Source organism: Lissotriton vulgaris, chromosome 5 (genome assembly GCF_964263255.1).
Source record: "Lissotriton vulgaris chromosome 5, aLisVul1.2, whole genome shotgun sequence".
Taxonomy (NCBI): Eukaryota; Metazoa; Chordata; class Amphibia; order Caudata; family Salamandridae; genus Lissotriton; species Lissotriton vulgaris.
Genome location: NC_141693.1, coordinates 1,009,563,954 through 1,009,589,004, shown reverse-complemented (window position 1 = coordinate 1,009,589,004; position 25,051 = coordinate 1,009,563,954). Strand labels below are relative to the sequence as shown.

At 47.8% G+C, this 25,051-nt stretch overlaps 1 protein-coding gene across 2 annotated transcripts in view; it reads left to right on the top strand.

The window, feature by feature from the left end:
- The first annotated feature begins 16,592 nt into the window (after nucleotides 1–16,592).
- HOGA1 (4-hydroxy-2-oxoglutarate aldolase 1) overlaps nucleotides 16,593–25,051 on the top strand; it is a 120,135-nt gene continuing 111,676 nt past the window's right edge. Inside the window, exons 1-2 of one of the 2 annotated variants that reach the window (XM_086922623.1) lie at nucleotides 16,594–16,890; nucleotides 16,999–17,304. In XM_086922623.1, coding sequence (XP_086778749.1) covers nucleotides 17,046–17,304 — 259 coding nt within the window. In that variant the 5' untranslated portion in view covers nucleotides 16,594–16,890; nucleotides 16,999–17,045. Of the gene's footprint in view, nucleotides 17,305–25,051 lie in introns of both variants that reach the window. The other variant, XM_086922622.1, reaches the window with a different exon arrangement.

Sequence of the window (25,051 nt, the reverse complement as noted above, 5' to 3'; positions counted from 1 at the left end):
TGCACAGATGTACGTTTGACATATTCCCTGTAACAGTACCACGCAACCTATCCAAACGCACATCATACTCCTTATAGCACTTTAGCACATTTGGGTTTTAGTGCGCTTTATAAATGTAATCCTATCCTTATGGACTGTAACAGCATTGAGGATGAAGAGCGGCCAGCTACAGCTTCACCTTGGATTCTTAATTGAACCTCCCATGGTGGTAATTCCTTCAGTAATGTTCTGCAACATCCAACTGATGTTTTACTGGGAATTCCCCAAATAACCACTTGTTGGGCCTCTAATTCTCCAGCTTTTTTGATGCAGTTCAAGTATTTGTAACTATGTACTCACCTAATGCTTCCTGTGAGACCTAGTGGCTTTGCCAATGATAATCTTTGGTTGATATCAAAGCGTAGGGCAGTGAAGACAATCGAAGAAAAAAGGGAAGTCAGTGAAAGCCACAGATAGTGTTTGTTTTCTAATAACTGTATACGTCTCATGTAAAGTCTTAAGCCAGAGCATTATCATTTTTTGGGCAGTGTTCCCTAAAACCACTCTGCTGAAGTGGGAGAAAACTCGCACTCATCACCACATTTTTCAAAATTGATAAAACCGGGCAAATATTGTATATTTGGTATTTTGGTGGGGGATTGTGTGCAGGGATTTGATGAATCGTAATGTTTCGCCAAAGGTTCTAGTTTTGTAATCATGCGGGTATAGGCCACCACCAGTTCCTGTCTATTTGTGGTTGAAGGATCTGCCCCTTTTTTTTTTTTCACAACCAATTTTATTGAGCAAATGAGCATCAAGAATGTGGCATCTTCACACACCAAGAACACCACAACAATATCCATACAGCAATTATATAGGCAGCAAGTGATAGAGCAGACTCAGAATAGGCTCAGCATAGAAACTCCCCGGCAACCTACCCTAACCCACAACACTACCCCCCCCCCCGCTCTGAACACCCCCCCCAACCCCCCTTACCACACGTGTATAGAAGCAACAGAGAAAATAAAAATATAGAGACAGGTGCAATGCCACCAGGGCGTCGCTGCATCAGGCCAAAATTGTCACTGTAATCAAATGTGCTCCTCCTGCTCCGTTGGGGGGTCCAAGGACAGACCACGATAGTCGGCCCAACGCTTCCAGATTTTGTAGTGTTTGCGCGGGCAGCCTCTTGCTTCAAAGATCGGCCTCTCCAGGCCCATAAAATAATCCAGCCCAGCCTTCCATGCAGATAGAGGGGGAGCCCTCACCGACTTCCACGCCCGGGCCAGGTCCCGCTTGGCCACGACCAGCCCCAGGAGCAACAAGTGGCGCTTATACACATTGCCCCCAATCCCTTCCATAATATGCAGTAGGCCCAGCCGGTGGGTACGAGGAAGGTCCCAGCCCAGGACCTCGGCCAGGCAACTCCACACACCCCTCCAGAACCCAGTCAGCCGGCCACACGACCACACTGTGTGCATCAAGGAGCCAGGCACCGCCCCACATCGCAGGCACTCCGGGGATGCAATCAAACCAGCCTTCCACAACCGTTCACGCGTATAATAAGCACGATGTAAGTATTTGAATTGGATTAGCCGGAGCCGGACCGCAATGGCGGGTCCACGTGGGGATTCCAGCGCCTCCCTCCAATCGTCCTCATCCAGGGGGCCCACGTCCACCTCCCACGCCTCCCAAAGGGAGTGGAGGGTGGAGGAGCAATGAATAACAAGTGTCTGGTAAATCCTGGAGACCTTCTTGTCCCCCAGGTCACCCATAAACACTTTAGCCTCGACTGGGCTAAACTCCGGCAAGGAGTCGAGACCGGCGATGCTCGGGGTGAGGGCATGCCGCAGCTGGAGGTAGCGGAAGAACTGGGACTGAGGCATTTGGAACTCCGTGCGGAGCTCTTCGAAGGATTTGAGGGTGGTGCCGGACATGACCTGGCCCAGTTGTGTAATCCCAATGGCTTCCCAGCCCTCAAACCCGGTCAGGGCCGCCAGCTCCGGGAGCAGGCCGTTATGCCAAAGCGGCGTCTCAGCCGTCAATCTGCCCCACCATCCCATGCGGCGTAGGGACTGTCGCCACACCGCAAAGACCACCCCGGTGACCGATGGCAACCCACGGCGCAGGCGAGCTGAATAAAGAATGGTGTGGAGCGTGCGATCACCCATGAGCAGTCGTTCCAGAGCATACGCCGGATCGCCCCTATCCCCATACCACCATTCATTAAGGACAAGTAGTTGGGAAGCTTGGTAGTAGGAGAGGAGGTCCGAGGTGGCCAGGCCACCACAATATGTGGACAGAAAGCACGTCTTCAAGGCCACTCTGGCCGCACCGCCACCCCACAAGAAGCGGCCCAACACGGAATTGACCTGACGGAACCACTCCAGGCCAATGGGGTGTGGGAAATTCTGGATTTGGTATAGGAGCCGCGGAAGCGCCACCATCTTGAATATGGCCGATCTCCCAAAAATAGTGAGAGGCATTCTGGACCAAGTCTTGACATCCGCCTGGACCCGTTCCCACACCGGCAAGACTCCACGTGCCCAGGCCACCGCCCGTGACTCTGAGAGGACAACGCCTAGGTATTTTAAGCCATCCGACGCCACTCGCAACTCCGCGGCCCAGGGGTCGGCCACCACCCCGCCACCCAGCACCCACAGGGTCAATTTATTTAGGTTAAGATGAAGACCCGAGACCTCGCCAAACGCCCGCATGATCTCCAGGACCCGGGGACCCGAACGCCGCAGATCCGTAAGGAAGAGGAGGACATCGTCCGCATACAGTGCAATCCTATCCACCAGGTCCTCATTCCAGATGAAACCACGCAACTGGGCATCTGCTCGTATTCGCGACGCCAGGGGTTCCATGGCGAGGGCAAACAGGTATGGGGACAGCGGGCAACCCTGCCGAGTACCGCGACCTATACAGAAGCGCCCAGAGGTAGCACCGGCCACACGGACCGAGGCCGTTACATTAGTGTAGAGGAGACGAACGTACGACAAGAAAACCGGCCCCAGGTTGAGACGGGCCAACAGTGCGAACAGATATGCCCAACTCACCGAATCAAAGGCTCGGTCCATGTCCGCCAGGAGGAGTGCCGCCTGTTCATCTCTAGCACCCATGGCATCCACCGCTGCCTGCGCCCGCCAAATATTATGCCGGGTGGCCCTGCGAGGCATGAATCCAGCCTGGTCGGGGTGGACTAGATCAGCGATATGGGGCAAGAGGCGGTTCGCCAAGGCCTTAGCCAGAATCTTGGCCTCGATGTTAAGAAGGGAAATCGGCCTGTAAGAGTCATGCCTGTCCGGTGCCCTGCCCGGCTTCAAGAAGACCACAATTTCAGCATGACGCCAAACTGGTGGCATCTCTCCCTGATCCCGTGCCGCCTCCAGGGCGCGGCGATAGTGGGGCCCCAGCTGGACGTGAAACTTTTTATAGAATTCACTTGGGTAGCCACTCGGGCCGGGCGCCTTACCAGTATTCAGTTGACCAAGGGCTTCCCCGAGTTCCTCAGCCGTAAGTGGGGCATCCAGGGCGGTCCTGGTCTCATCGGGGATGGCCTGCGGTAGCAGGTCATCAAGATACGTGGATATCTCGCTCGTCTCCAAATGATCACGAGGAGCGTATTGCGCCTCGTAATAACGGGAAAAACTAGCCGCTAGCGAACCCGGGTCGGTCATGACCGAGCCGTCATCCGCCGTAAGGCCCGGCAACACCAGGGGCTGGAAGGTCGCTTGGCATAACCTATGCAGCATAGAACAGGACTTGTCGCCCCACTGACACACCCTGCTGCGCGTGGCGAGCCACGCCTGCCGGGCTTCCTCGTAGAGGACTGAGGCGTATGACTGTTGGGCCTGCAGGAGCAGCCTCACAATACCTTCGTCGCCCCCAAGCCGACCACGCTGTTCCAGCTCCTCAATGCGGGCCGCGGCGGTCACAATGGCCTCCCGATGTTTTCGCCTAGCAGCCACGCACCAAGCTATATCAATGCCCCGAAGCGTAGGTTTCAGCGCCTCCCACACCACCCTCACGTCTACATCCCCCACCAGATTCTCGCGCCAGAAGTGATCGATCGCCTCGCGCAGGTGATGCACATATTCAGGCCGCTGCAGCTGCCATGATGACATCCGCCATCGAAACGGCTGTTTTGTGGAGGGGAGGGACATAGTAGCTAGGACAGGGGAATGGTCAGACAGGCCTCTGGGGAGTATCACAGCATCACTGACTCGACTCAGACCGGCACCCGGCACGAACAGATAATCTAGTCTCGAAAAGGACCCATGCACCGCCGACACATATGTGAATTCACGTACAGCAGGATGGAAGTGTCGCCACACATCAACCCAGCCCAGGCCACTCACAGTCGCACACAATTTGGTGGGAGCAGCAGCAGGGGGGGGATCTGAAACATCAGGCACCCGCCTCAGGCGATCCAGGCCCACATCCATAACCTCATTCCAATCGCCTCCCACCATGGTCAGTACCTCCGGAATCTCATCCCACAGCGCGAACAGCCGCTCAGACAAGGCCCACTGCAGAGGGGGGGGGGCGTATACGCTACCAAAAACCACCTGCTCGGTACCCAACAGGCCTTTGATGAAAATATACCGGCCCTGAGGATCAATCCATTGCTTTTCATGCACATAAACCACCCTGCGGTGCACCAAGATAGCCACTACCCGCGAGCCCCTCGTGAAGCCCGCATGGTACACTTGCTGAAATCCGAACCTCTGGAGGCTAAGGGCCTTGGAGCCCAGCATGTGGGTCTCCTGAAGCAGCAGCACATCCACCATTTCTCTTTTCCCCCAATGCAACACAGCCCCACGCTTGATTTTATCTAGCATACCCCTCACATTCCACGTCACAACCCACAGGGACTTTTGAGGAGACAAAGTCGTATTATCAGCCATTATCAACATAGTGTCCAGTATCCGGCCCTCCGCCCCACCCTGGCGCACCCCACAAAGCAACAAAATCAAAAGCCACATACACGTGCGGTCCCACCCCCCCAGCCCGAACACTCAGCACCCCAACACCCACCAGGCCACCCCAAGCCCGAGCTTCCCCAAACGCCAACAACAAGGCAACCCCCCCCTGCGCCCCACTCCCCCAACCCCAACACCTCAAAAAACAGTGAAGTATCTGTCGCGGCATGGAGAGACCCGGGTCCAGAACGGAGAACCCAGGGCTCGCCATACCAATGGATCCCAACACTCCCATTAGCACACACACACCACCCCCCCAACAACACCCACTACTCGTGTGGGTCTAAGGCCCATAGAAACCGCCACCCGAGCCCCCCAGTGGCCCAACCCAGAGCCTCAGAGTGTCTCAGGAGCATAGAGATAAGCACGACTAGAGTCATAAGGAACAGTCTCACCAGCCGATCCATTCCAGCATAGAGCAACACCAATGTCCAGTCTCCACCAGGGTTCAACTGCCAGCATCAGAGTGTTCAGAGTCCAGAGCGCCGTTCGTCTGCGTCGCACTAGCGGAGGCTGACCTTTTCTTAGATCTGGACCTTCGATGTCGTCCCTTCCGGTTAGGACGGTCCGTCCGCTCCGGTTATGACCTTTGGGACCCGCCAGGGTCCAGCCCCGGCTGGGCATGTGGCCGAAGCCGCACCGTCTCGTCGGTCCAACGGAATACCTCCTCGGTGTATCGAAGAAGTGCGTCCGGGATTGGTGTACCACCCGCAAGCGGGCCGGGTACAGGAGAGAGTATTGGAGCTTCAGGCCTCGCAATTTAGCCTTGGCGGCCATAAAGGATTGTCGCTGCTGCTGAACCATTTTCGTGTAGTCCGGGAAGATCATTATGGTGTGATTTTCATACGTAAGCGAACCCTTGCTCCCCCTCAGGCGGCCGTTGAGTCAAGGCCCTGTGTGCCGGTTCAATCACAAAGCACGCCAACAGTGTCCCTTCGGGGACCCAGCTCTCCAGCCAGCGGGTCAGGAACCGCTCCATACCATCTTTCTCACACCGCTCCGGAAAGCCGATAAAACGGAGGTTGTTTCTCCGTGCGCGCCCTTCGGCATCTTCCACACGGGCCGCAAGAGTCTTCTGGACACATTCCACCTCTGCCATTCTTTTCTTTAGGGCGCCGATGTCCGTTTCAGTCACCGAGATGCGAGATTCAGTTTCAGTGATCCGCGCCACCGCGTTCAGGAGGTCCTGACGAAGCAGTGATACGTCCGCTCCCACTGCCCCAATCTTGGCATCTAGCATGTCCTGGGATTGGGTAATGGCCGCCAGGATAGTCGCGTTGTCCGGTCCCGATCCGCCTCCCCGCCAGATGCCCCGGCGCCGCCACTGGGCCCGGCAAACTTGTCCATGGGGCCCTGCTTAGGCGGGCCCCCTCCACCACCCCTGGTCATGGCCGCTCACGGACACAGTGGTTCTTCACACTGGACGGGGCGGGCGCCGCCCGCGGCAGGTCCAGCAGGCCTTGGGCAGCAAGTCCACTACAATGGGCACAGGAGGCCTCTGGCCCCGCTTCTGGACGCTGGGTCTGGTGACCGTGTAGGAAACTGTGGCAGGCCAATGTGACCCCGGCGTGACGAAACTCGAGGCCCCGGCTTCACAGGACCGGACAGGCCCCCACTACGCCGTGTCACCCACAAATGTTCTCAGGAACCAGAGGGGGCAGGGCACCTCCGTAATCCTCCGGCAACCAATGCTCCTAGGCACGGCCGAGGTCTGCGCCGCCGATGCCACACAGCAGCGCGCCTACAGCCGCCCCTCGGTGGTCCGAAAATCGAGGTCCCCGGCTTCCAGCCAGCCGCTAGGCCGCAGACCGCCGTCGGCGTCTCAGGGTCCCAGAGGGGATGGAGCCGCCAGATCCAGGCACCGGAGAAGACAGGGCCCCCTTCAGGGCCGACGGCGCTCGCCAGGCTCCACCCACGGGCCCGGGGTCCGAGTGTTTCAGGGCCGTCCGGGGTCCGCACCGCTGACGTCACCCCCGGCAGCGCTCCGGCAGCTGCCACTCGGCGTCTCCAAAATCGAGGTCCGCGGCTTACGGCCAGTCGCTGGGCCGCAAACCGCTATGGGCGCCCCAGGGTCCCGGTGGAGACGAAGTTGCGGGATCGCAGCACCGGAGAGAGCAGGACACACTCCTGGATCGATGTCGATAGCTAGGAATCTCCTGCGGGCTCGGGGGCCAGGATAAATGATGAAAGTTAGTTCGGGCCGGCGGGAGCTCTACTAAGCTGCGACCGCCATCTTCGCCCGCCAAGCCACGCCCCCAGGATCTGCCCCTTTTTATGTTTTTTTTTTTTAGTGCCTTATTGCCACTGTTTTTTCTGATATCTGCCGTTGTGGCGTAGCAAGGCTGATATGGGCCCTAATGCAAGTGAGTAGGGTGGTCCCGCTACTACTTAATATTTGGGGAGTAAAAAACAGCCCTAATCCAGTTGCAATGGTCCCCCTCACCATAAGGCCTTCGTGCCACTATATTTGTTGAAATGCCTTTTGTTTCCAAATGCACTAGACGTCTGTTTTTTTAACTTCTGCTGCCCGAGCAGTGCTTGCTTGAGCGAAACCAGGGAGTAAAATCTGGAACCTGCACCTTATGTCTACATCTTCACTGCACCTGACACAGCTAGAACAATTAATTTTCATAAGCATTTTTCACCGCAAACTCTTGGCCGCAATAAGCTTGCTTGCCACAGGCATACGTTTATTTATTTATTTTTCAGTTTTAGATAGGGCACACTCGCCTCGAAGGTGTTGGAGTGCTTTACATGAGCACAGGTTACATTATACAAGGACACGTTCCTGTTTTTAGGCAGGGGGATTAAGGAGCATATTTATCAATGAGTTGCGTCACCCTTGCACCATGCAAAGGGGCACAAGGGCGACGTATATATCAAGTTAGATTTACAAAGCCATGCCAGGCCACCTTGCATGGCTTGATAAATCTACAGTAACGCAAAGCAGCACAAATCGCTGCGTTGCATTACTCTGCCCAAGGGAGGCATTCCATGGGTGGAGTGTGGGTGTTCCCAAGCATTCACCTATGGATTTTGACATATTCCCAGATTTACCATTACTGGGAGACCTGAGAATGCGTCAAAATGCCACGCCTTCCCAGGTGAGGTGTAACGGGAAGAAATTATAAATACGGCACATTCTGGCGCAGGTGGCTTGCTGCGGTGCGTGAAATTGTGATAAATCTGCCCCTAAGTGATTTGCCCAGCACACCAGGATGTTGAGTCAATACCGAGACGCAAACTTGGCTCCTCAGTTACAAAGTCAGCAGCTCTGACCTTAACGCCAAAATATTTCATCGGAAAACGCTGAAAAATACATTCTAAAGAGTGTGAAGTAATGGATGTAAAATTGGGGTGCCGCCTAGCTCCCTTACCACTACCAGGACCAGACTGGCTGTAGCGAGCATCAGGCGTTTCCCGGGGAGGCTGGAAGTATGGGGGGCTCCTTTTACAGCGGTGGGGGCGGTTTTGTTACTGGGGGCCTAGTTTGCAGCAATGCTGCAATATTGACCCCCCCTTGTAGGCAGCAGCACTTCACACTAGCACAGCCCCCATGGTGGCTGCCTGGTCCTACAAAATTGCCAGGGCTGCTTTGGGTTCACAGTCCGGCCCTCACCACTACTTTTGCTTTCCTTGGTTTCAGGCAGGAGGAGGCACAGAAAATACCGCAGGAAACATAAATGTATTTTCAAAAACGTTAACTCGCAGTCGTGACGCCTCCTTTCTCTCTCCCCTCTAATTTTGTCTCTACCATCACTTGACAAATCACTGCTTTCTTTGTACAGCGAGACATTCACATAATATGCTTTGATTAGTTTGGCTTTTCCGACATAGCTCTCCTTGATGAAAACAAGGACGACTTACAAGGAAAGTGGTTTTGGCCAGTCAGGGCCAGTCTTCCCTTCTCTAGCAGATCCTCAAAGGCCCCAACACATTTCTTTCAGTCCGAAATAGCCAGTAGAAATGTCTGCCTCAAAAAATGTGACCTCTGACAGGCGATGACCCCATAGTATTTTTGAACATGGATGGCACCATGCTAGCAACTAAATGTGTCCAGTTCAAAGGTTGATAGTAAATATAAGGAAAGGCAGCCATACCCGGCAGGGCAAGGTGCAAGTTCAAAATACATCACGTGGCAGAGCAGACTCTGCGTAAATTGACAGGTGCAAGTAACGTCCTGGGTGAAGCAGAATTTCAAGCCTCGAAAGAGGGCCTAAATAAAACACCAGTTATTTATTGTTAGAGGGCTACAAGGTACACCTACGTAGACTTGACGTTCACTCACCTACATTCTAGCTGTTGGTACTTCCAAATGCCCATAAAAAGTAGTATACATGAACAGTCATTAAACATTTTTCTGAATTAATTTCCCTTGTCCTCTGAATAATTCATGACTCAGAAGAGGCGTTCTCTTCCATTGATGAGTGTGAAGGAGAGGACATAGAGGACGAGGAAAAGTGGTGTACTCGAAAATGTAGAGATCTTTCTGTAAAGTCCCCTTCTGCATCTTGGCCAAGGTGTAGGTCTGGAATATCGAAGGTAGAATATTGTGACAAGAATATTAAGGGACACAATCTTGAAAGGTAAGTTTGTATAGATTGTCTTTACTTAACTCCTCATATATTTACCTTGGTGATATATATGTGTATATATATATATATATATATATATCTTCGCTCCAGAACACCAAACAGGTCAGCGCACTCGCAGACAAGTGCGACTCAAATGCGGGGGTGCACCCGCATCAATACGACAGCTCCATTTCCTATGTTACATAGAGAAAGGTTTATCCGAAACACGTCTGTTTATTTTGCTCTGCTACTTGAAATAAATCTTTGGTAACAAGTCCCTGTGAGTGAGGTTCCTTTCTGGCGGAAGCCGTGGCGAAAAGGAAATGGAGCTGTTTATATATATATATATATTTTTTTTTTCATGGTACGTAGATGTGGAGTTCAGAATGTAAAATCCTTACCTGCCTCTGTACACTTTTCTGTTCGATATTTTCTTCCGCGATATTCATGTGAGAATAATCTGCTCCTCCAGTATCCTGCCTTCGATATTTCATGTTACAATTATTGGCCAACAAACCTGTCAGTCTACTTAAGCCACACCTTCAGATAAGCCCGTGAACCTCCAGAAAAAGCTTTTGTCTTTCAATAGAAAGAAGGATCGCATTTCTTACTAATGCACCGCGATATTCCTCACGTTAATGATGGATGAATCCATCCGCAGCACTCTAAATTTAGCACTAGATTCTTTCTCGCCCAAAAAATCTCCCTTTGCTGAGGATTTATCTAAGTGTTCAGTGTTTTCATAAGGTAGCATAGATCCCTAGAAAGAGGCTCAAAGCACAGGGAAGGGATTAGGAAGACCCAGGGAGGTTGGAGCACTGCAGTTCTTTCGAGTGGGCTCTGGAGAGAAAATGAAAGAGCAGCTTTTGGTGAGGGACAATGCAAGATGGCCGCTCATCTTAGGAATTTGATCGTCATTGGGGGTGGGGACCTAATAAGCGAGGTCAGCTACTGGAGATGTCCGACAGCTTTATTGTTCTGACCAGCCAGGGGAAGGGTGCTGGGGGAGACGACTTAATAGGAGAAGGAAAGCTCCAGAACTGATTGGCAAACTTCAATGTATGGCCAGTCTGGTAGAATTAGGTGACAGGAAAGAGGTGAGCCACTTTGGCCGATACATGACTTTACACATCTGGCCACCTTGGGCCCAAGGGTTGGAAACTGGGTGTGGAAGTAATTGGTGGGGGTTGATAAGGCACTAGGGTTGACTGAAAACCTTGTGCATTTGGCAAGTTACATTGTTTTGTCAGGAAAGTATGGGGTAGGGCCTTGGTGAGAAAAGATGAGGGGGGCTGCAGGTTCCAATCCATCAAGGAGGGGGTCTGTCGATGAGCCAGGTTTTGAGGTTTCTTGAGAAGATGGGGAGCGATGTTGTCTGTCTGAGGTGAAGCGGAAGGGCGTTCCAGACTCTGGCCGCCAGGAAGGAGAAGGAGCGGCCTCCCGATCTGGTCTTTCTGATGTGGAGGACTATGGCGTAGGAGAGCTAGACTGATTGTAGGGTCCTTTGGGGTGCGTGGAATTTGAGTTGGCTGTTCAGGTATGCTGGCCCGGTGTCATGGAGTGCCTTGTGTGCGTGGGTGAGAATCTTGAAGCTGATTCTAGCCTCAATGGGGAGCCAGTGGAGTGGGCGCAGGCGCTGGGAGATGTGGCAGAGTCTTGGCAGGTTGAGGATCAGACTTGCGGTTGGACCTTGGATGTAGAAGATAGCCACTAGGGTAGACTGTAACCTTGGGGTACTGGCTATGTGAAGCGTGAGGGGAGAGTCTTACTGAGAGGTCAATCATAACTTTTACAGGAGGACAGCATTTAAGGCTACTTAACATTCTTAGGAATCTAGCTGTCTGGGAAGGGGTTGTCCTCTGTAGAAGAAGGCCAGACACGAGATTAGCCAAAAAGGGTAAAATGTGATCTTAGGGGTATGGGCGGATACGGGTCGATGTAGGAAATCAATCATACTTGTTTGGAGTTCAGTCATTAATGCTGCATGGCAGACATGCTCATCTGGCTGGGAGGAGGCTGGAATTTGCACTAGGAGCCCAGTCACAATGGGCGACTTCTGCCCTGGTGTCTGCCATAACAGCGACGCAGAGAAAGAAAGGGGGTTGGTTGGAAGGATTGAGTCTTTGGAAACAGCCTTGGTTTGAGGAAGTCAGCCACTTGAAAAAGCTGATTGTCTTCAGCATCTGGCCACCAAGGTGGGAGAGAATTAGCCACAGAGATCAGCAAGGTTGGCGATCAGTGGGAACGAGGGGTGGGAGAATACTGAAAAAATGACTGTCAAGGCTTAGACAAAAAGGTTGGCAAAATTAATACTAATCACCATATGTTATGTTGCTACCTCTCCAGGGAATTCTGTAGAAAGCAAGGATTTGCAAATACATCCCCTATAGGAGGCACTCCTTAAATGTTCATGAAAATGATTCCAAAGTTCAAAGATTTATTAATCAATCTTCATTCATAAAGGTTTGTGTTTCAATGATATTGTCATCATATCACTGCAGTAAGAAAACAGTGTAACATGTACATGGTAAACGCGAACTCCAAGGCATTTCGGGTTGCAAGCCCTTTGTCAAGGAGAGCTAGAAAAAAGAAGAAACAAGCCCAAATCAGGGAAGGGGGGAATATACAGATACGCTAATAGCGGGTAATTATTTTTAAAGTGCCGATCAATATAGTGCTGGGGTCGTGTCCCGAAGTTAAGAAAATGGGGTCGTGTCCCGAGATTAAAAAATGGGATGTGCGACATGCGAGTTGTGGAATATGTGCACGAGAGGTTAGCCGGATAAACACAAGTGAACGACGATAAGTCGCCAGTGTTGGGGGCCGTGGGTAAACGTGGTAAAGTGAAATAACAGCAGTGCACTGAGCAGGTCGTGAGGTTACGAAGTCGCGGTTCCCTAGTGAGAAACTGCGTGCGGTTACAGCACTTACTTCATGGCGATAGCCGTGTGGGTCGTTGCGTCAATGCGGCGGTCCAAGTTTTGAGGGTCGATTCATGCGGCCAACGTGAAGGTGTGTAAATAGGGGAAGTGGCAAGCAAGAGGTAAAGGAAGGACTCAGTAGAAAGTGCACGCGAGGGCCATCTTGGAGTGGGTGGTGGAGGTAAAGAAAGGACTAGGTGAAAAGTAAACACGGGGGCCATCTTGGGGTGGGTTAAAAAGGTAAACACAAAGGGCTAGGGTGTACAGAGGAATAAGGGTGTACAAAGGAGTAACGAACTGGGATGTACAAAGGAATAAAGAGCAATGCAGTTATATCTAACAATTAACAATTGAAGATAACAGCTGTATTCAACGCGATCATTCAATCCATGTGGTTTGAGTGTCTGCAAGCGATATATCCATTCCAGTTCTTTTTTGAGTAGAAATTTGCGATTGTCTATGCCTTCAGTGCGGGTGATGGTTTCCAAAACTGTAAATTGAAGTTGTGCTATGGTGTGGTGAAATTCCTGAAAGTGCATGGCAACGTTTGATTTTTCTTGCTTGGTGCGAATGTGGGATTTGTGTTCGTTTATGCGAACTTTAATTTTTCTTTCGGTTTTGCCGACATACATTTTTCCGCAGGGGCATTTCAAAGCGTAGATAAGGTTCATAGAATCACATGTGGCGTTAACTTGTAATTTGATGGGATGGCCTTTCATAGGATGTTTGATGTGGTTGCCTCTAATGATATAATTGCAGTTGCTGCAGTTTAAGCACGGTTCGGTTCCTTTATAGTTCTGACTGGCCGGTGTTTTGGTAAAGAGGATTTCTTTGATGTTTTTGCCGCGGGTGTGGGCGAACAGTGGAGGAGTGTGAAAAATGTCCCGAAAATCTGGTTCCAATTGTAGGATGGGCCAATTGTTGAGGATAATTTTCTTGAATTTATTACTGGCCGTGGAAAATTTGGATACCAGGACCATGCGTTCGTTAGGCTGTTTTAAGCTTTTTGAGAGGCTTTTTTGTCTGGTGATGTTGGCTACTCGTGTTTCTGCTTCATTGAGGATGTTTTCAGGGTAGCCTCTATCTAGGAAGCGTTGATGCATTTCCTCAATGCGGATGTTATAAGTCTGTTCATCCGATACAATCCGTTTGACGCGTAGCATTTGCGAAAAGGGCAAGTGCTTCTTGAGTGATCCCTGGTGGAAGCTGGTGAAATGCAATGTGTTATTGCGGTCAGTGGTTTTTCGATGTAGATCGGTTGTGATTCCATTTGCAGTGATCTTGATGAGAACATCAAGAAATGAAATTTTTGTGCCACTCATTTGCCATGAAAGCTTGATGCGTTCATCTTTGGTATTGAGTTCTGTCAGTGCTTTGTTGAGTGACTCTTGTGAGTCAGTCCACATAATGAATAAATCGTCTATGTATCGCACATACATTTTTATTTTGTCATAGAAGGTGTTATTGGCATATACATGTGTTTTTTCAAAATTCTCCATGTTTGTATGTTTGGTGTGTGTTACAAACATAAGCAAAATAATACAACATAGAGTGTTTCAGTATATGTTTATAAGGATTTTACTATTTCAATATAAAGAAGTAAGCTCATGGTGGGTAAATTGGTAATAAATATCAGTAGATCTCTATCTGCAGGTCTGACATTAGCACAGAGAAGAATCATTAAAAAGATTAAAATCCTTACTATTAGTTAAGTAAGAAGGTCGGGCAGGGACACAATTTGGTCTTCTTTTTAGGCCTCACGACAGATAACTTTAGCTGGTGGGGACACCATGTGTTACAAATACTTTCAAAAGTACTTGGAAAGAATACTACAGGGAGAGCAGGATTTAGGCCAGCCCACTTCAGCCATTGGCTTTCATGGTTTTTTCATGGTTTGTGTTAGACGTGGCATCCTTAGTGTGATTTCCCCTGACTTTTTGCCTTCTGACCTCCTTTTTTGCTTACTTCATTTTTGCTGCATTTAAGATTCTGGGAACTTTACCACTGCAAACCAGTGCTAAAGTGCATGTGCTCTGTACTCTAAAAATGGTATCATTGGTGTATCCACAATTGGCATATTTAATGTACTTATAAGTCACCACTAAAGTGCACTATATGTGCCCAGGGCCTATAAATTAAATGCTACTAGTGGGCCGGCAGCACTGATTGTGCACTTTAGTAGGGACTTATAAGTACATTAAATTCAGTAGCCCTTTAAACAAGGCTCGGGCCTGCCACTGCAGAGCCTGTGTGTGTAGTTCAAAATGCCATTTCGACCTGGCAAGTTAACCTACTTTTGTGGCCCAAACCTTCCTTTTTATTAGATATGTCACCCCCTACGGTAAGCAATACAATTCGGGGCCCCCTGGAACAGATGGAGGGCAGACTAGCAGGGGAGAAATAGATCCAACACTTACGGTAAGCCCCAGACAGCGCTATGGACGGAGTGAAGTGTATTTAAGAGGTAGGACATGTATTTTAAAGTTTTACATGTCCTGGTAGTGAAAAACTGCTACATTCGTTTTTCGCTGCTACTAGGCCTATCTCTCCCATAGGTTAACATTGGGATTGCCATAAAACATCTTGTAAGTGTATTTTCAAATTAGGGAAGAGAAAGGAATTTAGAGTTTGGTGTCTCTGGACTTAACATTTTTTAAATCACAACTTATTGTGAAGTTGGATTTTAAATTGTAAGTCTGACAATGCCACTTTTAAAAAGTTGCTATTTTCTTACTTCAACCATTCTGTAAAGGAACTCAACTATCACCAAACCCTTCCTCTACCGATGCAAACTATTTGACTTGTCAATGCACGATTAAATATGCATTGGCAAAGCCAAAAAGTCCGGCCTTTTTTTTATTTTTGCAAACAGGCACTATGCAAATCTCACATACACAAGTGCTAGCCAGAGCCAGACTGGCCATACCGGGCACCAGGCGTTTTCCCAGTGGGCCGCCAGGGTGGAGGGTGGTTTGGGCCCCTGGGTGGCCATTTTTGTTACCGGGGGCCGTCAATATCGGCCCCCTTTAACAACATCGGCTGAAACTGGCCCCAACAAACAACTCACCTCACTGGGGGGCCGGCTGAGCAGGTTGCCAGGGCAGGTTTCGGTTCCCAGCCCGGCAGGCCCGGCCGGTAGTAGGTGTAACTGCAGTGCGGTGACGTAGGGAGGGGGAGGGGCAGGGTGGGGGGTTGTAATGTATGGATTACGGACTATAACAGGTAAGTAAACTTATAAATAAATAAAACGAATTTCGTTGTGTGCACTGCATCACCCAATGAGATGCAGTACACACAACGAAATTCGTGTTATTTATTTTTATGTTTACTTACCTGTTATAGTACGTGATCCATACATTACAACCCCCCACCCTGCCCCTCCCCCTCCCTACGTCAACGCCCTGCAGTTACACCTACTACCGGCCGTGCCTGTATGCAGGTAAAATGTACAATGCACGACAGCCAGTGGATGAAGAGGGCTGCATTACTGCCCTTTGGTGTATGCTGTGGTGTGCAGAGCAAAATGTGTAGGGATGAAGAGGACTAACTGAAAAGCCCCTGTATCTATTTGCGTTTTGAATTTTTACTATGAGTTGTTTGGAAACGATACCAAAAGGCTTGCCAAACAACTAAAGTTGTCGCTAGCCACAAATAAATAGCGAAATGTATTGTCTTTGCCAGTGCTTGTTTTAAAGCAGCAATTTATAGATTTCCAGTATCACCTTTAACTCACCTGAAAACTTCTCAAATACAAGAGGCGGAAACATTAATTTGTAAACCCTTGAAACGCCCCCAATAGCCCTTGAATCAATTGTAAAACATGCCTATAATTCGTTGTTTATCTATATGGCATGATTGATGGCAAGTCAGTCATCTGACTTAACCATTCGGCATTTCCGAATTGTAGAAATCTTGATTTACTTTTTCATCCTAATTTAACAACGTACACATAGTCGTGGAACATCTACCACAGACATGAACGAAAGTGGAGACCTCATTCTGAAGTGTAAAACGCGGGCCCCGCCCTCATCAAGGAACTGGAGACCGCATTGGCCAATCAGCCTTCTAGTTTTGTTTTATCGTGTTAGACTGTCATTTCGTCCAATCAGCGCTAACCATTTATTGACTCTTATTACAAGTGGAAGTTTAGCTTTCCATGGTCGGCCTTGGACATAGCTCGTTGAAAGCGACAGGAAAAGATAAACTAATAATGAGTAACGGACTTCGTACAGACTGCCCTTTGAAGGAAGCACAGAGGGGGGACGAAGTGTAAAAGTAAACTGTTTTAACTGGTAGCGTTTTGTTTTACTTGACCAAATATATCTAAATTACTAAAACAAATCTGACTGGATCTGATAACCAAGTAAATAATGTGATGCACTCTATAGTTCTCTTGACCCTTTTACAGACCACCGTATCTGCAGTAAAGTAAGTGTCGGCTTCTTGCGTGTTTTGTCTGTAAACCAGTAAAATTTAAACTGCAGCATTAATCATTAACAACCATCAGTGCAACAGCTTGTTTTCGGCATTTAACAGGAGCGCGAGTAGAGACGGGGTCACTTCAATCACCCGCTGAAGCAGTAATGGCGATGCTCGCCTGCCGGCTGCCTTTCCCTGTTCGTTGTTGGATAACGAGCAGGGAGAGGTTTCCTATGCTGAGGGGGTCAGGCTGGTCTGCTTCCCCAAAACGGTTTCTGAGGGGTCTCAACTCCACAACAGACCAAAGACTGGATATTAAGGGAATCTTCCCGCCCATTACAACCCCCTTTAATACGAAGGAGGAGGTGGACTTTACAAAACTGGAAGGAAACTTGCAGAAATACTCCTCAATTCCTTTTCGAGGTAAGAAGTTCTTAGAGACTGCCAGTTCTATTATTTGTACGAGCAGTTTGCCCCACACGTTGCCACTATACAACAACTAACCATCACACTGCTGCAAGTGTGACAATTTAGACTGTTCGAGGCCGCCAAAGCTTTTAGAATGGCTTGGATGTTCTACATTCGTTGTTTTTAACGTACATTGAGCTAACAAACTGTTTTTCTGCTCATCTTTAAATTACACAAACAGCGCCATCATGTGACAGCTGTCATAATTGCAGGATCCAGCAATTAAGTGCTGGTGCTGTGCACTGGAAACCATCGGCTCAAATTAAGCACTGGTACAAGCGCTGTCCGGCTGTTTAAAACTTTCTTTGGCTTACTATTTGGGCAAGACTTATAAAGCACAGTACTTGAAATTTTGTTTAATGTTTTAGGCTTAGACTCTACCACATAAACTGCAGCATATGCTTAAGTTTGCTGAGGACCAGTCAAAGTGGAATTCAAAAGAATTGATAGTAATTATATTGTACAGCAACATTTATATAGCGCTTGCTACCCCAATGTGGGGAACTGAAGCCCTTTCCCCCATGGGTGCCCCGCCTCTACAATGTGTAGGGAGTATAGTTGTGTGTTGTCTTTGTTTTAATCTTAAATGGAAATGTTTCCATGTTGTGCTTGATGACCACCAATGAAGAGTTTTATAATTTTATGCACATTAGCATTAACAGACCAAATACTAACTTCGAGTTGAAACAAAGAGATCATTTTAAGGTTATTGGGCTTCTGCTAGCATCAGCTAATGTTGGCCTCGATTTCAAAATGGCTGGTGTTTTCTGCAATCATCTTTTCAGCATGTATTCATCCTTTGTCCTGGTCTAACTCTACACCCAGATAGTTTTTGCACAAGCAATTTTTTTGATATGTAATTCCACTTTCCCAGGTACAGAATGATGTTTCCTTTTTTTTCTTCTTTTTTTTAGTCTTATAGCACATTATTCCTCAGAATGAATTGTTTCCAAGCCCTCGCCTACTGGGACCACAGTGATTTCTCATGAGAACTTGTTTGATAAATAGGAACATTTGTATTAACAGTTGTGGTGTCTGAACGACACTTTGCATGAGAGCTACATTGTGCCAATTCGTGGGATAGTGCTGAATAATGTGATTTCAGCAACTGTATAATTCTTCCTTTAACCTGATTGGTCCACCCCTTGTGATTCTAATACAGTTGCATTCATGTATGGTTTTCGATGCTAAAAGAAGCTCCTTTCTGGGGGTGTTGGGCTGATTCTCCCTTGTTTAGGAGGCAGGACTACATCATTCTGACCATTGATGTATTTCTTTAGCACTGAACTATAACGGCTTCTGCTTATTATTGTTTTGTATTTTATTCTGATCTTCATGCTATACATTGATTTAAATAATTGACTGGCTTCAGTTTTAACCATTTATTTTGCCTCAGTAATTATTGACCCTCTAATAAACCAACATGGTTTCATTTTAAATTTTCGTCTCGTTTTCATTGTAAAGCCTAATGTGCTTTTACAGCTTGCTTTGTAATTTAGTCGACCAGATCCGATTGGGGAGCAACAAAATCCTTGGGGGATTAACAGTGCTCCTTGTGTGTCTCAAGCACTTAAATTGAAATATTAGAGATTCTTTTACTGTGTTATGGGACGCAGCGCTTAGCAGTGTGATGGATGAAGACGTGTGAGAGAGAGGTTTTAAGTAACCTGGCAGCTTTGAGTAGCTCTGTAGCTCTCTTTGCATTATTTTTTATGGTCGTAGTCCACTTAGTGGGTTACTGCACTGGTTGTTCAGTCTGAGATATTTTGTTTAAAGTTTAGGCTCCGGAGCAGGTATAGGTTAGAGGTAAAAATGGTGGAGAGGTCTGCTGGGATAGACTTTGTTAATATCATCCCATTTCTGGTTGTCATTGTGAACTGTCACAAAGCGGGCATAGTATATAGCTTGTTGGGACCTGATGTGGTTTGCTAAATTAAAGTCCTCTGTTGACCTGTGGCATTTGGCAGATCTCTTCGGTTATTCCATGCTTGTTCAATTGATGATGGGTGTAATGAATTACTTTGTAGTTTATGCCGTCTTGAAAGGACTGTTAGGTGCAGTGAGGAGGATGTGTCTATTGGTCTTCAAAAGAATAAACACAACGACAACTTTTATTTAAAAATGACAATTTAACCAACAACACTGCAATGAACACAAAGTAAAGTCCTTTGTTTAGTTTTTGTTCTCTATGTTTACATTTGACCTTTTCAGTTTACCTTACTTTTGGTTTTTGTACCTCATATAAGTATGCATTTTCGGGGGGAAAAGCTCAATGTTTAAATATAGCTAGGCACATCTTGATGTATATATGTTGTGATTTATTCTCAAGTATCACATGCATTTATTTTTCTGTTTATTGAGATGTTTTATAAAGTGTAACTTCTTTTCTTGCAATAACTTGGAAGCGCTTGAAAAAAATTCCTTCAGAGTCCAATTTTTTCTGTCACAAATTTGCAGTTATGAACATGAATGACATGTTGATATGTTAATATGATGCAGAGCTTCACACAGGACAGGCTTTATGGCTGTGAGGTTACCATGGCATGCAACTAACCTCTTAGCATGGTTTGTATGACACAGGAACAGCACATAACATGACTTAATGTCCTCGCGGGGTTACGGCGGGCCGGAAAATCGGGCAAGGAGGCCGAATATAGTGTGCAATGACCGATACTTGAATTCCAAGGTCAGTAGTTGCCAAATCAAATGTCACTGGGGAAACAACAAAACAACAAGGCTCCAGAGGGCGGTGAGGCGGCTTCTTCCTGGGTCGCTCAGAGGTTGCTGGGGTTTCGGGGAGGTCCGGAACTGGGTCGGTCCTCGGAGGTATAGGGGAGAGAGAAAACAAGGGAGCCATTAGTCCGACCGGACTATAACACACGCGAACCGTAACCAATACCCGGGTCAAGTGAGGGGATTAAGAACGACGGTGAGGGAGGGGGAGGTAGGAACGGAAGGGACAGGGTATGGAGAGAAGAAGGGTGTCTTGTGAGGGTTCCGTGAGGGTTGGATTATCGCTACGGTGCTATACAAGTGGTGAAGTGCTATACAGAATAATTACAGTGTTGGGCCAGGCCTGGTGATACTAAAGAGGTCTACATACAGAGCACCTAGTGTGCTATGGAGGTTGTTCTGGGGTACTCACACGCTCCGCCGCAACTCTCCAGGTGAGTTGCGGCCGCTCTCCAGCTTCCTCCAATGGACTCCACCAGTCCTCGCTCCACACGTCTTCGGCTTCTTCCGTCTCTGGGTCCGCTTCCACTCCGGTCTGAGTCTCCTGCCACGAGATCGCTGCTCCGACGCTGCTTCGGTCTCCGCTTCCGCCTTTTCCAGTGTCCGGGGCTGAAGAGTAGGAGGGACTTCCGGGGTCACGAGGGTAGGCTTCCTGAGGGAGGCTGTTCCTGATTGGACCCTGCAAGAAAGGACAGAGGGGTGGGGTGTAGGTTGTCATGTCCGTATCTAGGGACGCCTCGGGCCGGATTCATGATAAGTAGAACACCCGAACGGAGGAGGCTCGGCTGGGGCATGAGCCGATGTCGCATCACACTCAACTCTTGAAGCACTAGGTCGGGGACCGGCCACACTTGCACAGCATCTTCACTATTAAAACTGTGGGAGCAAGTCAGGCACCACAGCAATATGCAGGTCATAGACTTGGGTTTGTCTAATATTCCTTTATAACAACAATGCCACATTCCCAATTCATACATAACCTTCCTTCCCCACCAGAAGAAGCCATGTACAATGCATAACAAGTAGACAAAACTGCAAATATTTTGTTAAGAATTTATACCAAATGGTCTATTAACCTACAGAATGCTTTGAGCCCTCACCTCACATGTTACTGAAACTCATATCCTTGAGAAGTGGGTAGGCCTCCTATCACCTAGAGGTCTGTCGCCAGGGCAGTCATCGTAGGAGAGAATGGCACATTGGCCGGGGTCTTACTGACATCCTCACACTTTATCCTTCTTCTGGGTCAGCCCATGTTCTCATTTCCTACTTTATTGATTCATATATTTATTTATTTATTTATTTATTTATTTATTTAATGAGTTTTATATAGCGGTGGCTAGACCTGGAGGTATCAGAGCGCTTTACATGAGAGTTACCTATTGTTACAAGGTGACATCAGAAACAATTTACATCAATTACTAGGACGTTACAAGGAATAGAAAACGAGAATATGAGAGCGTAGATGGTGAAGAGAGAGGGGTAGAAGGAAGATTCTATCACAGACAATAGTCAGTAAGGTGAAACAAGGTGCTGATCAGATGCATGAGCCAGTCGGGGGGAATGACGATATCGTAAGATGACGGTTTCAGCTTTAAAGACCCCAGGTACAGCGCAAACAAAAATGGCGGCAATTGTGGGTAAACACAAATCGGGTTAAAATAAAAAAAATACAAAAAGGAAAAAAAAAACGACCCCACGAGTAGGGTTGAGTGGGGGCAGCTCCCAGATCTATAGTGAAGGAAGTCAGAAGGACGTTGAACACCCACGACACATCAGCAGTCCAGTGATAACAGGGAAGACGAGGGAGCTCTGGCAGCAGCCTCGTAAGGGGAAAGGCGGCCATGGGGTTTTTTATTTTAATTTTAAAGGTTTTATAAAGCGTACTACATATTTATGTAGGCCTTGCACTATTAACAGCTGATGCTATTCCAATATATTCTTTACTTCGAAGGAGACTGTGGTATCTTCATCTTTGCCATGCATTCTCCCCTTAGTGTCTTGCCCCCTGCTGCTCAGCCATAGTGACTGTGAGGTACTAGATTGCAGTATGGTCATGTGGGGGAGTGGTCAGTTGGAATGCATGGGCTGAGCAACAAGGATGCTGCTCCCGGTGGGGCTTCCTTCATACCTACTTTACTTGTAACTCCTACTTATGAATAAACCTGATCCTGTTCACCTTACTACTGGCTACCTCTTCATTACCATAGAGACCTTCTGGGTAACACTGATGTCACTGAGGACTGCTAACACCATCATGCCCTCCACTTGCAGCCAGCTGTTAAGTCTCAAATTTAATTCAGAATTTGGCTCCTGAGTCCAGTCTGTAACTAAGATGAGATCAACTTCCTCAATGGTATGGTACTTGTGTGGCACAAACCTCTGTGGAAGAGAGCCATCACATAGAGGGTGAATGACCAGGGTTCCAATTTTTGATCATTTAACAGTTCCTGCCATGTAGGGTGGGAAGTGCTGCTTGGTGTGATGCACCATCAGTTTCTTTCTGAATCTCAAGAGTGGTGCAGCAAGTCTCATTTCAAAGGGGATGTTGTTATATACCCATGGCGTGCTTATGGAGAAGTCCTGTCCTTTGTTTTCCTCGTTGCTCTTCTTCATTTTCAGTCTGGGGATACCCTGAGTCTGGTTGTGGTGCTGTCCATCAGAGGTTTTCAGTTTCCTGAAGGGGTTTGTAGGTTTGTAGGAGTGTCATTTCTGACTGCCTTGTGGTTCATGCAAAGGGTCTTAGAAGTGAGGTGGCCCGGAGAAGTGGCGGAGTGAGGGAGTTCTAATGAAGTTCCTCTAGTATTGGTGTGGTGAGCCAGAACCTCTTGAAGTGTCTCACAAGGAGTGTGAAGCATGTTTCAAAAATGGACTAATGGAGTTCCACTAGAACCAGAATTTCAGTATAAGAAAAATTCACCCACTATTTTGTGTCACACTTCATCATAGGTAACCTTATCCCATCCAGGTAAAATACATCCTGGACAGACTCAACCTCCTTGGTAGGAGTTCCTATTCCAGTGATACAGTATAAGCAAGAGAGATTCTGGAATTAAAATTACTCAACTGGGGGACCCAAAGAAATTTCTTTTTATTAGTACAGGTGCACCAGTTTTGATTTAAAAAGAAGGGCATATCAAGTGAGTACTTTGACTCATACATCCTCATCCTACCTGCCAACATGTTTCAGCCTATTACTTTGCCATTGCGGGTCAAAGTCCTTCAGCTGAAAGAGATCTCTACCTAGCTACTTCATCATACACACACATACAGGGCCTTGATTTGGGGAGCCCTGTCATACCTCACTGGGTTGAGAGTTTATAATCAACAGGAGGTTTTGACAGAAAGCACCTTCTGTAGAGTTGGTACTGGCTGTTGTGCTTAATGACTGCCCTTCGTCCTCCGTAATGGAACTTCTTGAAGCCATTGATGAGACATGCCACAGCGATTTTAGAGGTGCCACAGTGGTGTCGAGGAGACTGTTGATCACAGCACTTCCTCCATCCAGGTTTGGAGGACCTGACTTGTCTTTTTGAGCTTGGATTGTGTAGGTGCGAAGAGTTTTATTTTTTGTTCTTATTGGGATTGTTTTGGTTTTTTTTCCCCTTTTTTATTTTATTCCTTATATGACCTCCGTAGCTATAGCAACCATTCGACTTGTTCCACCTCTGATACATATAACTTGGTGGTTCCATTCTAATCCGATGTTCTTTACAGGGAATACCCATAACACACAACCCGAGCTGACCTGAGGTTTTAAACATTGGAACGTATGCTGTCCCTTAATCTAACATGCCTCATCCAGTTGAAGGATCATTCAGCAGTTTCAAAACAACCCCATATCTGACCTTTCTCTATGTGCATATACCCTCTGATCTAAAGCTCTAAAATATCTTGCAGAGTTCCACCAAGCATTCCAAGTAGGAGGTACCATCTGACGCCACAATTTACAAATCTCTCTCCTGGTCAGCAGGATCAGACAAAATACCAATTTATGATGCACCCCTAAAAAGCCTAGCGCTCCCCGGTGTAGGTATAATACCAAATAGTATAAGAGTTGGGCTTACCTCCACAACAGAACCCAGGGCCCTTGAAATGGTCTCACCCACACTTCTCCAGAATTCTTGTACCTTAGAGCAAGAAGCAAAAAAGTGAATATCATCTGCATTCTGACAGCGACATCTCAAACAGCTAGCTTCGCCACCGCCCTTTATTCTGGATATCTTAAGAGGTGACCAATAAATACTGTAGTAGAGTGTGAAACAGTGGTTTCTTCTGAGTGCAGCAGATTTAACCAGTGGGTAAATAATGCTTAGAGATACTTGCCATAAATCTTTCAGCTCGTCCCTCGGCAAGTAGTTCTCCCAGACCCGGTATGCCTGTTCCATCTTTCTGTCTGCTGCTGCCAGAAGGTGATTATACCATTGAGCTACTTCTTTCTTCCTTGGGGCCGAATCTTGTAGCTCATTTTCCATGTAATTATCTTCCATTAGAGACCAATGTTCGCTCTTGCACCAAGACGGAAGCTGATAAAACTTAAATCTAGACAAAGCTCCGCTCGTGATATGACTCCAAAAATCCCAAGAATGACATTTATTACCCGCTACAAGATCCTTCCAGTGTGAAACTCCAGCCTCTTTTAGTGGATAAGCTGAAGCATCCAAAAGACACCCCGGTGAACCAGAAGAATCCCACACTGGGGCCCAATCACTGTAATAAGAAAGTCCCAGTCAGTCTCGACAGTCCGACCATAACTAGGTCGCCATACGCAGCGTCTTCAGGTGGACTTTTAAAAAAATTTATGAGAGCCAAATTTATACATAAATCCCCGCTCCACTGTACCTACTAGCATAGCTTTAAACATGCCGCCTATCAATGAGTCATATGGAGTGAGCAGTAGCATCCTCTTATTGGACTGTTGATCTTTTTTTATGACAGTGTTTTCTTTGAAGGACAGGTCTTGTTCCTT